Source organism: Saccostrea cucullata, unplaced genomic scaffold, assembly GCF_032062105.1.
Source record: "Saccostrea cucullata isolate Sc308-1 unplaced genomic scaffold, CSIRO_AGI_Scuc_v1 ctg857, whole genome shotgun sequence".
NCBI lineage: Eukaryota > Metazoa > Mollusca > Bivalvia > Ostreida > Ostreidae > Saccostrea > Saccostrea cuccullata.
The window spans coordinates 74,104-91,298 of record NW_026941567.1 but is presented as its reverse complement, the minus strand read 5'-3'; the positions used below and the strand labels follow the sequence as shown (position 1 = coordinate 91,298).

The following is a 17,195-nucleotide window of genomic DNA, read 5'->3' as shown; positions in this document are numbered from 1 at the left end:
AAACATTGGTCCAACGTTGGACCAACACCAGGATCCTTCCTTCCTTGGGAACTAAACTGAATGGAAGTTGCTTACGTTGGACCAACGTTGGACCAACATAGGAATTTTGTCATGGTCAAGAAGGTTGACTTGGTAACATTGGTCCAATGTTGGCCCAACGTTGTTCCCCCAACGCCAACCATACAACCTTTTACATATGTTGGCCCAACATAGTCATGCTATCTGGGGAGCAAAGGTCCCTTAGGATACCAAGTAATTTTATTATGACAGTAGATATCATTAACATAGTTCGCATTAATTTGAAGATTTGATAAACAAAATAGCAATTTTATGACAAAATGTAATGTCATTGAATTAACTTAATCTATAAACAAGTCTTTCATACCTCTTTTATGAGAAATCCTTCATGCATCACAAACACTGCGACTACAGTGATTCAAAACTTTGTGTATTAACTGCCAATGCACATGAAAAATTTATCAGCTGAATGGCAACGGTCCAAGCAGCTATAACCGTGTATAGATCTTCCATTTAAAGTGCAATATTATTCAATTTCAAAATATATTCATATATCAAAGATAAACTAGTACCGTGTAGTACTGAGCAGTTTAATTAATGCATATTACACTTCCGAAGTTTTCGATATACTTTTTAAGAATCGATCTTAAAATCAATTCATGCTGTGTATCTCTAAAAATTATAAAAAAAAAAAAAAAAAAAAAAAGAAAATATTTATCTCCCTGATCAATTCACGAAAACAAGCATATATCCAACTTAACTTAAGGTAAGTCACCGTCTTATTTACATAAAATAGTTTGAATAATATTAATCATTGAACAAATCTTGCAAATTAATGCGCGTTTATTATTGTGTGACCTTTTTGCACTAAAAAATAACATATTTGGGGTATTGAAAAACTAAATAGGCAATAAAACATTTTCTTATATCAAGCTTTTTAGGAGTTAAGTGCTGATCAGTCACAAGTATCGAGTAGTTTAAAATAATGAAAGAAAAAGTTGGGGTCAGTGATGTTAATTTTGAAATATTGGTCAAAATATGTGATTTTCAGGCAAAAAATGGTGTAAATTTTATCTTGACTTCTTTAATATATCTTCATTTCTTGGCAAAGTTAATTGAGGGAAGGTGTAAAATTTGTTCTAAAAATATAAATTAACACCTATATTAAATATTCCTGCAAAATCATAACGGAAAATATTCTCCGAGTAAAAGTATGTGAGGCTAAAGTTTCAAGACATTAAAGAACAAGGTTCACTTTTGCCTTATTTGGCCCTGTGAATTTCTGAAAAACTGAAACTGCATAGTTTTACTTAGCAATGCATTGAATATCACTTAGATCTTTGATGACTGCGTATCTATCAAAAATGACGTCATTTTCTGGCTAGTCAATGCATTATGACGTCACGAAATGCGTCAATTTCCTCATATTGTGAAAAAAGTCTATAAAACAGCCAATTTTTAAAGCTATTTTTTGATATTTAATATGGAGCGCAACCTCTGATCTAAAATATGCAACTTGTAAATGATAGAACTGTTTCTGAGGATTAATGGACATGTTTTATTTTTTAGATCAGAGAGTGCGCTAATATAATTTTTCTTCAATGAAAGTACTCAATTATACCTGTTTGTCTAAAAATTCAAGAACATTCCAATTTCATAAAGCCAGTTCTTCAAGACCCAGACTTTTTGGAGAATTTTTTTTAATAGGATATGAAAGCACCAAGTCTCTATTTTATTTTAATGCTTCAAATAGAAAATCAAGTGTTGATTAATTAATTGGTATATCTACAGGGCCATTTTATGCATAAAATGAACCGACTTCTTTAATAAATGTGCAGATTTGCAGAAATTTCTGCTGAATATCCTTCCAACACAAGAAATAGTCCCTCATAAATCTTGCTTCTTTGTAGATTTTTAAGTAGTTTTTTCAATGAATGTTAAAAAAATTACATTGTTGAACATAAATATTTCATAAAAATTGAATTTTAATAAATATTTTTTAAGTAAGAGGTTCTGCGTGAACTTTTCTAAAAAGCTGACGAGTGACTTACCTTAAGAACAAACTACGCAAAACAGGTATTCTTATTCAAAGAGAAGGCTATGTTAGAGGTGAGAGCCAGTAAGTGAATCACATATTACCTTATTCACTCTACAATAATACATGCTGAAAGATATAAAAAGTATGACAGGCACCTTAATGAAGAAACGAAAGTACCTAATCTTCAATGGCTAACAAACACCGTGAGACGTTTCATTAGAACCTATTTTACTTAACGCTGCTTCAAGTAATCCAAATGAGATCGAGTGTTCCCTCTCAAAGGCACTCATATGCTTAAGTTTTAAGGCAGATCGCAGATATTTATGCATAGAGAAGGACATAGTCCCATTACAGGATGCAGTAGATATGTTCTATCAAATCAATAACCTATTTTTAGACTGATAAAAATTTATCAACAGTGAAGGAGAACTTCAGAAGTACTGTGAAATGTGAATCGTATTTCTGCCAGCTCTTCATAGGCAAACTAAAGTTTTAAACTTGTTCTTTTCATTGATAATAACATTCCAGTACTTATAACAGTATACTTACTTACCTTACTTACTGAGGCCTCTTCATATCAGATGGCACATATTAAGGCAGCCACACAGTCCCTACACCCAGTGAGTCCTATCTATTGCATTTGTTTCTATTGCCTTCCATGTCATCCCTAACTCTGTCAGCTCTTTTTCTGCTGTTCCTGAGGCCATGTTGTTTTGGCCTGTCCCTTGTTATCTTGCCATTAGCCGTCCAAAATATACTCTCCCTGGTGATGTTGTGATGGTCTTTTCTGATCACATGGCCGATCCTATTCACTTTCTTCGTACAATTTCTTCCACAATGTCTTCTTGTTCAGACATCGTCTGAGGTTATTGTTGGACACCATTTTTGGCCATCTGATCTTAAATAGGCATCTATATTCTCAAACACTCCCACTTTCCTTGCGAGGTCTTTCCCAAGCTTCCAGCATTCTGATCCATATAGTAATACTGATTTTACATTACTATATATTGAAGATTTTGAGCTTTGTCCTAATGTTCATATAGGAGGAGGTGCAAATTGGTTAATAATTTAATAATTAGTCCATTTTCCCACTCTGTTGGTACCATGTTGGTTCTTCAAATGTCTTGGAAATATATAACCTTTGATGTTGCTTCAATGTCTACTTTTAGTAATTCTGCTGGGATGTCTTCTACTTCTGTAGCTTTGTTGTCTTTCATCTTTCTGATGGCCTTCTGTATTTCTCCTACACTCATTTCCCCCACACTGATGTCAAGTTCTGCTATGTTGTTGTTATATATCGACTTCGATATATGGTGGATGAATTGCGTTTCCACTATTCAGAACTGATCTAAAATGTTCTGCCCATCTTTCCCATGTTTCCGTGCTGTCACTGTCCATGAAAAGGATGGGGCCATACTGATCTCTCACAACAATTGAGTTGTTGGTTTTGCTAGACATCAGTTTGGTGATCTTATAGTATTAGATTTCTTCGAATGGAGGAGTCTCGGGAAACAGTCGACCTGTTGGACCGGAGTGCAAACTGTTGCCCGCTGCCTAGTGGGCAACAGCTTACACTTTGATCCAACAGGTCGACTGTTTCCCTCTACTCCAGTCAACAACTGTATAAGGTTTAATAGTCAATTGTCTTTGCAGCTCATATTATAATATTATACAGAAGTTATTGATTCCAACTTCAAAATCGCCTTTTCCAAAAAGTTGGCAATTCTAACTTTTACTTTTAGAATTCTTTGCAGTTTTTTTTACATAAATCATGCATATAAAGTATATATAGGCATTGCAATGATATCATCCATGGAATCGAAATTTTGCAATTCAGTCAAACTTCTAAGCATGTGCGTCGGAGCCAGGGGTAGGGTTGGGTTAACGTTGGGGGCTCACCCCCCCCCCTCCCCCCCATTTGTTGCAAATAAAGACACAATGAAGACATTAAACAAGTTAAGAATTGTTACTTACCTTTTTTGCTGATTTACCCCCCTCCCCACCCCCTTCAATTTGCTTTAATAGACGCCTAGATGCAAAGTTGTATTCTAAGGTTAAAAATTTTGATGTGATGATCATGATGATTTCATAAAATTTTATCATTTTGATTTTATTAGTGTATCATTTTTATTTGTTTGAAGCATTTTAAATCAATTTTATGTGAAAGAAGGCTGAAATCGGCCTGAAAACAAGTATTTTTACTCATTAACAGTAACTTGACTAATATGTATTACTGTTTCATAATCCGACATATCTAAGGAACGAGTTGTTGAAAGATTTACCACTTCCGCGTGGAGGCTCCGGAAAAAAAATAATTTTTTAACTGTACAAGTAATTTGTTAAGGACATAATTTAAATTAAGGGAAAACAACACGCGTAATGAGATATTTGATCTGCATCTTGCTTTCGTATTTTCAGTAACGATGCATTTTCTTCAATGGCCTCCAGACATCTAGTTTAAGGTAACATTGCCAATGTTCAGATGTTCAGATGTTGTTACAGTTGACCTGCATTTTACATGTAGCCAGTTTGCATGATTAGGAATAGATTTTGATCATGACGATATATGCAGATGTTTTAGCGGAAGCTTTTTGAATATTTGTTTCCTGTTAAGTTTTAAACGACACTTTTCAAACTACAGAAATCCGGTATTCATTCAAAGGGAGGAAAATAACACGTGGTTAGATACAGATCATGTATTGATACAATTTTTCTAATAAGCTGAATTCACACTTTTCAAATGTTATGCGCCTATGCCCCTTGGCTGCCATCTCTTGTTAAAAACCATCATCACAGAAGTCTTTGTAGTTCTCTAATTTGTAACTTAGAATTTTAACTGGGAAAATGGGGTAGGAGTGCAGCTACTGAACATGCTGAAACATCAAAAGGAAAAAAATAAATAAACACAATGGATATCATAGCACAATCTAATGAATTGTAGCAAAATTGACACACATTATCATTGGACAATTTCATTTTTTTTATTTTTACATCGGGTTGTCCAGACACATTTAAAACATGTATTTGTATGTACATGATGTAAACACATTCAAAATGCTAAAACATCAGAGCTGTGGAAAACTGCTGGTCATGCCAGCAAGACCGGCAAGAAATGTCTGTGACCGGTAAAAATGCTATCATGTCGTGTGACCACCTCTTTCAAAAAGGTTTTTGATTTTCCATTTTGATTTAGGCCTATCATTGGCACACTTCCCAGCTTAGTTATCGTACCTTATAAACGATTGCGCAATACTTTTTCTTTGCACGAGATCAAGGATATAGGAAATGAAAGCGAAACCAGCATTGTCTCGCATGACTTTTTAATTTACAAATGGCACAGAATTAGGTAAAAAAAAATTAAAAAAGACTGAGATAAGACAGGCTAAAAAGCTGGGTATGTGAAACATTTTGACAGAAAAAATTCAAACACAGTTGAGTAAAGTGGTAAACCTTTCGTATTTCCGTCGTTCCGACCGTCCCAGATTTCTTTTTTTTCATTGATCATGTTCATGATGTTGGTATTTTTATTATCGATGCACAGAGTTTCTTAGACTCATTTTCGAGGCAAAATATAATTTCCAAATGCATTAATGTTTTAAAAAAAATTACGTGTACTATGCAAAATTATCATTCATTGTTACCTGCTAAAAAGTGGTGAAATCTGGTATTGTAATAAATGCAAAAAACGAAAACAGAGGAGGATGGACCTGGAAATGGAGACATTTTAAATTGTTTTATTAAGTAAAGTGTACTTAAGAAAATAAATATAATGCTTTTCTTTTTAATTTTGCAACTTACTATTTCGGACCGGCAAAAATCACTTCGGACCGGCAAATTTTGTCTTCTTGCCGGTCCGAATGACTGGCTATCTGAAAAGTTATCCACAGCTCTGAAACATTGATCTGGAATTTGACCTTGAATGATTTTAATTTTTACGAACACACTCAATTCGTAAACATTTAATGCGTGAAAAATTAAATCACCCTATTTCTACTGAAATTTGTAAAAATTTACAGCAGTAAAAATTACCCATTATACAGTAGTACAAAGACAGTATATGTGGATAGATTATATACATCTTTTAAATATTGCATTAACTTCTAGAGTAAGACATTTTAACCCCAATTTTTTTTCTTCAAAGATACAGCTGTAATAAAAAAAAAATACTATATAGGCCAGATAAAATTAATCTTTAGATTCTCATCCCCGCCCGCCCCTCTCAAAATGTCCCGCCCCGTTGTTTTTTATTTTGATTTTTGGTATTTTCATGTATTGTTATTCAGCAAAAATTTAGGTCAAAGTTTAAGAGTTATCTATATTAAAAGTCGCGTGTCGCTATTTATAGCAAAAGAGCCATGTGAAGAATATAAAATCGGCAATAAAAGCAGTTTAAATATTGAAGGAAAAAATTTGTCAGTATAGAAAAGACAGAGAAGAATAAATGAGCATAAACACATCTAAATACTGTAACCACCGCTGGCATGAGCAATTTTTAATGATATTTTCACTAAATAAAATAGAGGAAGAAAATGACACCTGGTCAAGTTTTAACGATCTCCAGTTGTGTGTGATTTTACTTTAAAGAAAAAAAATAATAAAACATCGTTGGCAGACTTTTGAGAATGTGAAGTGCTAAGGAAATGACTTATGTTAACTCTTAAAACTGTTGCAACTTAGGTTTTTCAGTAAAATATTTTATTAGAATATTTTATGGATTTTGCAAATATGATATTTTAATGTCAAATATGTCAAGTCTCAAGATCGATCAAATTTTGAGGAAGGTGGAAATCTGTAATATTTTAAACAAAAAAGAGGGTTTTGTTGGTAAAACTAAAAGGTATTTGGGGAAAGGTGGATGAGAAGTCATGCATACACAATTTATTGGTATCCCCACTGGGTGTGCCGTATATGTGTACTTGATAATTTGTTAATTAATTAACTATGAATTTAATTATTTAAAAGCGAGAATTTTCTTTAAATATTTAAAAGAATATGAAAAGAAAATCTATTCATTTTGCCATTGACGTAATGAAAAAAATGTGTACGAAGAGTTCATGTTTTGTTGATACTTATACAATTTAACAATTATAAAAAATAAAAAATAAAATCCGCCCACCCGTCCCGATTTTTTAGCAAATTAGGATGAGAATCTAAAGATTAATTTTATGGCCATACTGGCAAAATCCAAGCAAATAAATGAACAGTCTTAAAATAATTCTATTGTTTGTTTAAAACATGAATCTTCTTTTTTCTTTTTCAGTTAATTCTAAGTGAACTACTTTCGAGGAGAGGATAAGTGTAAAAGAAACTTGAGATCGAAATCTGTGCCGAGTCACAATGTTAAAGCTAATAAACATACCAACTCTAGCTAGTTTACAAGGGAGAGCAGTATGCCCCAAACATTTCATCAGAGCAGTTACAAATTTCCATTGGCATAGCAATACAAATGTCAGATTCCAGGAAAATAAATTAAGGAATAGACAATCACAGTGTGTTGATTGCAAACCTTTTGTTTTATCCAATGCTGTGGATCAGTGCAGGACACTTCATGAAAAAAGAACACATTTAGCAGATAAGGTTTTACCCACAGACAACATTCACTGGAGGCAGGTCTCAAGTTTTCATCAACTGAATTCATTTACACTTGGTACTTATAAAATTTCAGTGCTGAACACTTATTGCTTAAATGATAGTAGAATTATCCAGAGAAGGCATTTCAAGCTCTCCCCACGAGATATACTAGAGGCTTCTCCTTCAGTTTTACAACCTTATATGAGATTGATCCGATTTGACAAACCAATTGGTAAGCAAAACATTGGCTATATCAGGTTCATTTAAAGGCTATATTCTAATAAATGAGATTTTATGCTATAATGAATGTTATCTTCATTTCCTGTTAAAAATATTTAAAATAAAAAGTTATAAACATAAAATGATTGTTTATTTTTTTCTGAAATATATTTCAACCCTCGTGTTATTTTTTTAGTCATGAATTTGAAACGTAATATTAATCATGCAGCATGCTTATCGATGCTTATTTATTTTCCGTTCCTTGTGTTTTTGGGATTACAGTTTCAGTTGTTATCACAGGTACCTGGTTATTATTTTGGCCCTGTACTTGGAGTATCGCCCTGGCCACAGCTCCTGGCAGCCTGCCAAGCCTGTGGCTTCTAGGACTGTTTGGCGCCGGGTCATTTTTCATGAGAGGGGCGGGGTGTATCATCAATGATATGTGGGACAAAGACTTTGACAGGAAGGTTGAAAGAACCAAGTTACGTCCCTTGGCTAGCGGAGAGTTGTCCCAGTTTCAAGGTTTGGTGTGTCTTGCTGGGATGTTATCAATATCACTGGGAATACTTCTGCAGCTGAACTGGTACAGGTAACTATCATATGATATTTTGCTACATACACTCTACAAGTATATGCAGAGGTCAAAAAAATTTCACTAAGGTTATTTTAACATTGCCATAGAAATACAATTTCTTCATGAATAAAAACAATTGAATAAATCATGTCAACTTGAATTAATTTGTGATGATTGACCTCATCAAAAGCTTGTACAAATAAGTATGTTATAAGTCAGTCTAGTAATTGAAATTAAAGTTGGATTCGCTTGCATATACTCACTACACTAACATCAAAGAACATCCTATAAAGGGTCTCGAGTATGCCAGGGAATCTTACATCTAATTTTCATTAGATTGGTTAAAAGTGTACAATTCTTAATTGTACTCATTCTTGATAAATATTTGTTATAGTGTGATCCTTGGTGCAGCATCCATGGGACTGGTGATAACATATCCCCTAGCAAAGAGATTCACATTCTGGCCACAAGCATTACTAGGCAAGTTTTTTTTTAACCTTGAAAGCTTTTGAAGTGTTTTGAAACTACAAAACATACTTCAGTTATTTGGATTCATTTCATAATCATGTTGTTCCTATTGGTATAATATATGTTCAGGATGAAAACTATCCTCCTTCTCTCTGTTTGATAAATGACACAGACAGTTTAGAATTTTAAGGGTACATGTACATGCCATATGAATATCATATTAATTTTTTACAGAGTTTTAAATTACCGGTATCAAAATATCAGAAAAAAAATCTTTTGCAATTTTTATGATTTTAAAATACATATCAGCAATGTAAATGGGCAAAATTTGAACCAAATAATCTACATGTAAAAGTATTTTATATGGCTCTTAGATGGTCATTGGTGTTCAAAATACACATAGAAAATCCTTTTAAATTTATTAGATGTTCACTTAAGTTTGGTTATAGTGAGGTTCTGAGGACCTGTGGATTTATATTGCTACCTGGTATATCTTTTTGATATATATGCAAAAAGAATTTATAAAAGTATATAAATATGTTGGAATAGCAGTGTTCACTGTTTTTGAGAATTTAAAAAAAAAAGGATCATGTTGATATGAAAGGTGTGCATTCATTTGTAATTTTCATTATTTGTAACCTAAAGGATTGGAATCCCCAAAAACTTCACTTTGCCCAAATTCTATTTTTTTAAAAAAAAATTTTTAAATATTTTTAAATTCTCTGTCTGTGTTCATATAAAGCATTTTTTACCATACATTTGAGACAAATTCACATGTGAACATGATATAAGTTCTGATATGCTATAAGCACAAGAATGATTTTTTTTTGGACATTTTCATTTAAATATTAAAGCATACATTTTATCTAAAATTGTTCATAAACTGAAATGTGAGAATAAGTTTTATTCTTATAACTCAGAATAAAAACAAGAAAAAACTGTATAGGAATGTTATAGATGTTGATACGGTGTTTCTAATTTGACAGGGGTGACCCTGAATTGGGGTGTCCTGATTGCCTGGTCTGGTATACATGGCTGCTTACAGTTACCAGTTATCCCCCTTTACTTGGCCTGCGTTCTTTATACTATCATTTATGATAGCATTTATTCACATCAGGTATCAGTTGCTTCCCTTTTAACACTGAATTAATGCTTCTGCCAGACTTAAAAATGCCAGTAGTGTCAGAATGAGAAAGCAAGTGTTTCTAGATACAATATTTTAATTTTTCAGGTAATTATGTGAATGTATTTGTAAATACATGTACATGCAATGTACAAAATGCACAGCATCCACATGTATGTTGCACCTTAGTTGCAGCATGCATAGAGTTCACTTTCATGATTATTATAATTCCTAGGCATGATAGTTTCCTTCCTTTTAGTATGCATGTGCTCTTCTATTTTTGTATGAAATTTCAGGTAGAAATTATTTCTCTTTGCATGTTTGTCAATTAAAAATTATTATTTTTTCTTCATATCCGCCATATCCATATATTTAAATACATTAAATTTTTGGTTAAATCTTAACAATTAACTTATTTTTTTTGGAAGAGGGTCTGATTTAGATTAAAGTTGTTAAATTGAATAAATGTTGTGAATTAAGTAGATAGGGAAATGGGGGAATGGCATTGAACATGTTGAAAGAGAGGAAAATGTAAAATGGAGTGATCATGTTGACTATCATGACCATACATTAAATTCAGTATTCCCTTTAGTTTTGAAGTAGGCTATCATAGTAAAAGTACATAATGAATGTAGGCAAATATCCACCTGCGTGGCATGTTTATAAGAGTATAGACATAAATTTTATCCTTATCTCATATTCAAGTAAAGATTTTTTAAAGTACAGAATTTAGATGGTTCTTTCTTCATTCATGCATTCCTGCAAAATGTAATTTTCAACCTTTTTAAAACATCAGTATACAACTGAAGCAAACAACATTTGTTTGCTCATTTTTTAAATTTACAGTATTCATCTTTTAATATATCCCATTACTGTAATTTGAATTAATGATCAATATTAATTTTTACAGAGTAATAACAGTAAATCTACAATACTCATGCATACAATGTATGTTTAAAAGTCTGAGCTAGTGAAATTCCTAGTGTATATTCAGGGTATCTTGCTAGAAAAAGTCTGTATGAATGTTCCCATGTCAATACCTATACATGTACCATTTTATATACAAGTCTTGTAAGGTTTAAACTGATGTAAAATATATATATACTTAACCACGTACACCCTATATAACCTGTGGCAGCCAAGTATATCTTGAACATGGCAATCATTTCTCTAACAGGCAGAAAATCTTTCCTATTGCATGGAAACATTTTACTATGAGTTAATGTTTTTTATTAGATGGTTTATAATGGACATTCCTTCTGATTAAAAAAGGACTTTAAATCAGAAGCCTTTCTGCTAAAATTGCAAATTTGTGGAGTTCTTTTGCTAAAATATTAGGCTAAACTAACTAAAGCAGTAAGTATAAAATTTGCTGAGCTTTCAGTCTTTCTGAATAAATAAAACAACTCTCCTGTTCCAGGAAGTTAAACATTTTCAATTAGACATTGTGATATTTTACAAGTATCACACCAGAAACAATTCTCTTGTCCCCAAAAATAAAGTGCCTTGCAACTAAATTGAGTTTACTGCTTTCTTCTCAATGTCTCTAGGCTAAATGGCTATCCTAGGCTAAAAATGACAATGTAGAATTTTCAGCATTTAACTGCTAAGTTCATTTTTTTTAACCTTTGCCTTTGTTTTCCTGTGTCTAGGCCTAACTTTTAACTACGGAGCTCTGCTAGGCTGGGCGGCTGTCACAGGTTCACTAGACCCCCTCTCTGTTCTACCTCTGTATATAAGTGGCTTTTGCTGGACCATGGTTTATGACACCATATATGCCCATCAAGTGAGTGCATGCTGTTCATTGTGTGTGTATGTGTTGAATTACATATACCATTTATAAGGCTTGTTTTTTCCCTCCAAAAAATTATTTTTCTTTTTTGAATTTTCTTTTTTAAGTGAAATGTTACATTTTGATTGTTTATTTGAGTCAATTTTGTATCAAGATTTGTCTGTTGTCTGTTAGGTCAGTTCAATGCATTCAATATTTTTCTTTATACCTAGATTTACTACTCCTTTGTTAAAGTTTCTTTTAAAGCTTTTTTTCTTAAAAAAATTCTTTGAGTGACCACCATGGTTTTAAATACAATTAATTAGAAAAATCAGATGTTAACACAGGCTTCATGAGGTGATTTTCTGAGAAATTTGTTTAAGTAAAGGTTTAAGTTTGTGGAGATTTTGCAAAAGTAGGTCAAACTCCAGAGTGAAGGCCAAGAGGTCAATATTTTGGTATACGAAAGAAAGGTATCTTAAGGAATAAACATTTGAAATATGAAAGCTGTAGCACCAATTATTTAAAGCTATGGGCAAGGTAAATGAAAATTATGTTTTTGCAGACAAACAGAAAAACAGACAAATGCAGGGATAGGCAAAAAAACATAGCCCCAAATTGTCAATAACAGGAGCATAAAAAACTTTGTAGTTCTTGATGTCAGCTTAGCTTAGTCATATTATTACCTCTATTTTATGGCCATTGAAATACATGGACCTTACAGATAAAAGACTTACTATAGGGATGAAAAAACAGAATTGTCGCTGAGACAGATCCTAGACAAAGTCACTTGTTTTAAACACAATTTGCTCAGTCTCAAAGGCCCCTTATTTGTTGTAAAATTCAGAAAACAGTTAAAATTGTGATAGTTTGTAATAAAACTTGAAATGATGCTTGTTTTAAAACCCCACTAATTTTGATTCAAACCTTACACTGAGGCCACAAGAGGGTGCAGAAGTGAGATTTTTCCCAAATTTCCTCAATTTTTATGGAATGCTGTGGATTCATTAATTTTCGTTGGCATCAATTTTCGTGGATTTTGTAAAACAGATGTTTTTGAGGATACATAATTTCATGGACAAAAGCATTGCCTGTACATATGAATAACATATTTCTTAATTCAATGAACATTTAAATTCATAATCTGCTCAACAATGAAATCCTCAAAAATTGGTGCTCAATGAATATTAATGAAACCACAGTATCATCAAATTTTGGATACTTTTCCCTTCGGGAAACATAGAGCACAAGTTTGCCTATCTGAGATTTTTATACACGAGATGCATCTGATTATAGTTTATGAAATATATAAATTTGGTAGATAGACAAGCTTGTGCTCTATGTTTTCCAAAGCAAAATGTACCATAAAATTAAAAAAAATTGCATAAAAATGAGCAGATTTGGAAATTGGCATATTTTCTGATCTTTATGTGACCTCTTAGTATCTCATCTTAGAACCATTAATACTCATTTTGTGGCTTGGCTGAGAAGTTGTTTTTAATTGATAACCTATTGCATCATTGTAAAAGACACCCCAAACCAGGGGCCAAAAAGGGGTTTTACCCTATTTTGTCCTTTAATTGACAAACTGACACAGGTGGGCATGTGAACCATGTGTTCATTGTCAAGTGGTTAAACACCCAATTTTATGTTAACGCCCCCAAAATCTACCTGATTCAAGATCAATAATTTACCGCCTGTCAATCATTAAAAAAACAATAGCTTCTGATTTGATTGACAGGCCAGCTACCCATGCTACCTGATAGTCTGAGTTTGTGTCCTTTGAAAACGATTGCCTGGTCACGCGTCAAACACTTTCATGTAGCCGCCTTGTATACACGGGGGTTAAAAAAGAATCTTGGTAAAATTTTATTTTAAAAACAATTGAGAGTAGATGAATAAAACATGACTCCATAAAATATTTGCTTTTAATCTCAACGGCTATGTTGTATTTTAGGCGATATGTCCTCCAAGATATCTGCTCTGTAGAATTTAAACCAGTCTGTGCACGGTAACACTATTTGCCGATTAAAATTGGATTATGAAAAATAGGAAAAGATATTTAGCACAAACGGCACGGATAAAAAATTCCTTTATCCGATGTTTTATCTACTTATATAAGAATACAATCTATACCATGTTCCGTCGTAAAGTTCTGAAATGTCTGAAACAGCTGTCGAGTTTCGAGATTGTAACTTTTAGTTCGAATTTCCTAACATCTGTCAATACCCAATATTCGAAATTAAAAATGAATATATACAGCCAAAGATCTATTCTTAAAAGTATATAAAAAAAAAATATCTCGCAAACAATAAAAAATTTTAATCACACGTACGAACACCCGGAAATGGTGAATATTTTCGACACTATTGTTGAACAGAACGTAGGCAATATTCCTATCGCTTTACGGTACATTGTCACACGACAGATAGGCCTACCTATGAATGAAATTTTTTTTTTTAATTTTGATATTTACACAAGTTTACCGGTAATTAAAAAAAGATATATTTACTTTGTAGTTTTACTCTGTGTTCTTTTCTTTTTGTCATCTTTTGAAATATAAAAACGACATTTCTTTATAATTTTTTTCTTCATAAGATATCGCTGAAATTATTTATAAATAAATTTTATATTGAAATATTTCAGTTATTTCAAGTAGTTTCACTCAAATTTAGACACGAAACACGGAATGTTGACCCTGATACCAGACACAGACTTCCTGTGTAATGCTACGTGTATGTAGATTTTTGACATCTTGGGTATTGGGGGTCTCCAGGTAAATAACACCACTGTTACTTGGACCACTCCCCCTCCTCAGGTAACCGTACGGTAAAAAAATTGGGTCTTTAAGAAACCCTCTCAGGTTGTGTACATTCCTGTAAATCTTAATTTATCTAATATAGGTTTATTTAACTTAATTTTCTTATATTAAAATGACCATATCTTGTTACTTAATAATGATCTGTATCACATTTATAAAATTTCCATCTTACTGCTTAAGGCCAAAACAAAAAATAGTCTTGTTTCCTGCTACCCGACCTACCCTATTTTTTTGTCCCCGACCCTAAAGTTTTTTTTCAAGTTTTTGAGAAAAAAATGGGAATTTCAGGAATTTCATGTTCAAAAAATGAAGAAAAAAAATAAACAGGTGGAATTTCATGAAACTTTTTGTAAAAATTTGATAATATATAATTTTAAAATATAATGTTGACCTATATGACATGTTTTATTTGGTTTTGTATTAGTTCATATCCAAAAAATACCACTGGAAGAAATAAAAAAAAATAATAAAATAATTTTCCTAATTACCCACCCTATTTTTTTCAGGATGGTAGCAGGAAACAAGACTATTATTTTTTTTGCCTAAATATTCATAACCTGCTTATAAAATATGATTTGCCTTGTGTATCATTTCACCCATTATTTATGCCTGCAACTGGTTTAATAATTCAAGACACGTGTAAATGAATTATAAGTTATCAAATTACTTATTTTTTCAAAATTAAATTTTAAATGTTAAAAAAATTCAAAGATCATTGAACTAGTAAATGTATTGATCAACAAAGCTTTGTGTGTCTGTATTATTACATGTATAATTATTAAAACTTTACAATTGCTTGATTTATTTTGACTCAGGATAAATACGACGACATGTTAATCGGGGTGAAGTCTACAGCCCTGAAGTTTGGGGATCAGACCAAGACGTGGTTGACAGGGTTTGGGACCGGTATGGTGTCCTTACTGGTCCTGACGGGGAAGATGTGTGACCAGACCTGGCCGTATTATACAGCCGTGTCACTGACAGCAGCTCATATTGCCCATCAGGTACGACCCTGTAGTTCATTCACATTTTCAAAATGAAACATCATGATGACTGAAGATCAGGGTCTACAATGATCTGTACATGTACTAACATGGTAATTACTGTAAGAACTACGAACTCTAACTCTTGATTCCCGCCTACATTTTGCACCCATTAAATTCAATATTAATGGGAATTTGGCCATTAAATCTTTGTTTAATACAAAGAACACTTCTATGGTAATTGATTAATCATTTTAATTCCAGCGCTAGATAGTTAATTATAATTAATTTCAGCTCTTGAAAAAAGTGGGGTAGACGATATTTTCTAGTGAAATCGAACTTTCAAGAATCACCATATTATGAAATAGTCTTAAATATGATAATTTAAATGTATCTCATATCTTTTCTTATGTTTTACGCAAATAAATAAAACATATATAAATTAATAAAATACAATTCTTTAGTTGTAAATTGCTTTACAATTGGTGAAAAGTAAGCATTTGTTTCGTTTTTTGTCTATAAACATATGTTCCCCCCCGTGAAACACAAAAAACTTTGGCGTAAATTTGTAAAATGACAGTCCATATTACCTGTATAAAGGAATATTTGTTTCACGCGGGGGGGGGGGGGGGGGGGGGGGATTCTTCATATAAATATATCTATAAAATTTTTGAAAATCATTCGAATATGTTAACTTTTGAGAATTGACTTATAGAGGTAGGCGGGAGAACAATACTATCGTTCGTAAAAATATGTTCCTTAACTATATATGTATATGTATACACATGAAAATTGGTATTTTGGCTATGTGTATAACAAGTAGATACATGTATCAAAATGTTGACTTCAAGGGTAGGATATACAAGTTCACACAGAAAAGCACAATTCATACAAAAAGGACGAACAGTACAATATCAATGGCTATTTTGTAATCAAAATAATCTGTTTTTCAGTTGTATACTGTAGACTTGGAAAATCCTGATGACTGCGCAAAAAAATTCCGCTCCAACACTCAACTTGGTTGTGTGATGTTCCTTGGAATTGTTTTTGGAACTCTTCTAAAGAAGAAGGAAAATAACTCAAAGCAGAAACAGAAAGACTATTAAGCATCATTATTAAAAGTCGAATCATAAAGAAATAATTGATACATTTAAGCATATATTGTTTGGAGGTATTAAGAATTTTTTATTTGTTTAAAATAAAAGAAAATATTTAGTAATTTTTGCTCAAAATACTTTTTTAATCTAATATATTTATGCATTTAAATAATACATTCAGTATGATTGAAGCTTCTTTTTACAATTTTTTATGAAGCATTTATTTGATTTTTAATCTTAATCATGATCCATTTTTTTTAAATACTGATAATAAACCCTGCATGATTTTTTTCACATTGTCAATTAAAATTTTATCAAATAACAATCAAGGTGCCATATTCTATTGAGTATTACATTGTGTTTCTTTTTAAAAATAAATTATTATTTCATTTATAATAGACCATGTTGGATGCCAACTATCACTAACTGAATTTGAGATATACAATGTCAAGCAACAACAGTTTAACTATGTTCTAAAGTAATTCTTATTTATGATTAATGACAGTGCTATT

At 32.1% G+C, this 17,195-nt stretch overlaps 1 protein-coding gene across 2 annotated transcripts; it reads left to right on the top strand.

Annotated features, from left to right (window-relative positions):
• Positions 1–4,405: 4,405 nt before the first annotated feature.
• Positions 4,406–16,817, top strand: LOC134258065 (4-hydroxybenzoate polyprenyltransferase, mitochondrial-like). Of its 2 annotated transcripts, none has more exons than XM_062740626.1 (7): positions 4,406–4,518; positions 7,317–7,859; positions 8,147–8,435; positions 8,815–8,900; positions 9,875–10,005; positions 15,419–15,607; positions 16,540–16,817. In XM_062740626.1, the coding sequence occupies exons 2-7, from the start codon at positions 7,394–7,396 to the stop codon at positions 16,690–16,692; spliced, it is 1,314 nt and encodes a 437-aa protein (XP_062596610.1). In that variant the 5' UTR covers positions 4,406–4,518; positions 7,317–7,393; the 3' UTR covers positions 16,693–16,817. The 2 variants fall into 2 exon arrangements, with proteins under 2 accessions (XP_062596610.1, XP_062596609.1); XM_062740625.1 differs by lacking the exon at positions 9,875–10,005 and adding an exon at positions 11,664–11,797 and having other exon boundaries at positions 16,540–16,816.
• Positions 16,818–17,195: the final 378 nt, after the last annotated feature.

Bases quoted from the DNA above. Each gene is read 5' to 3' on its own strand.
- LOC134258065 (XM_062740625.1), top strand. From the start codon at position 7,394: ATGTTAAAGCTAATAAACATACCAACTCTAGCTAGTTTACAAGGGAGA. The intron at 8,436-8,814 runs GTAACTATCATA...TATTTGTTATAG, and splicing joins CTGCAGCTGAACTGGTACAG to TGTGATCCTTGGTGCAGCAT. The intron at 15,608-16,539 runs GTACGACCCTGT...TCTGTTTTTCAG, and splicing joins CAGCTCATATTGCCCATCAG to TTGTATACTGTAGACTTGGA.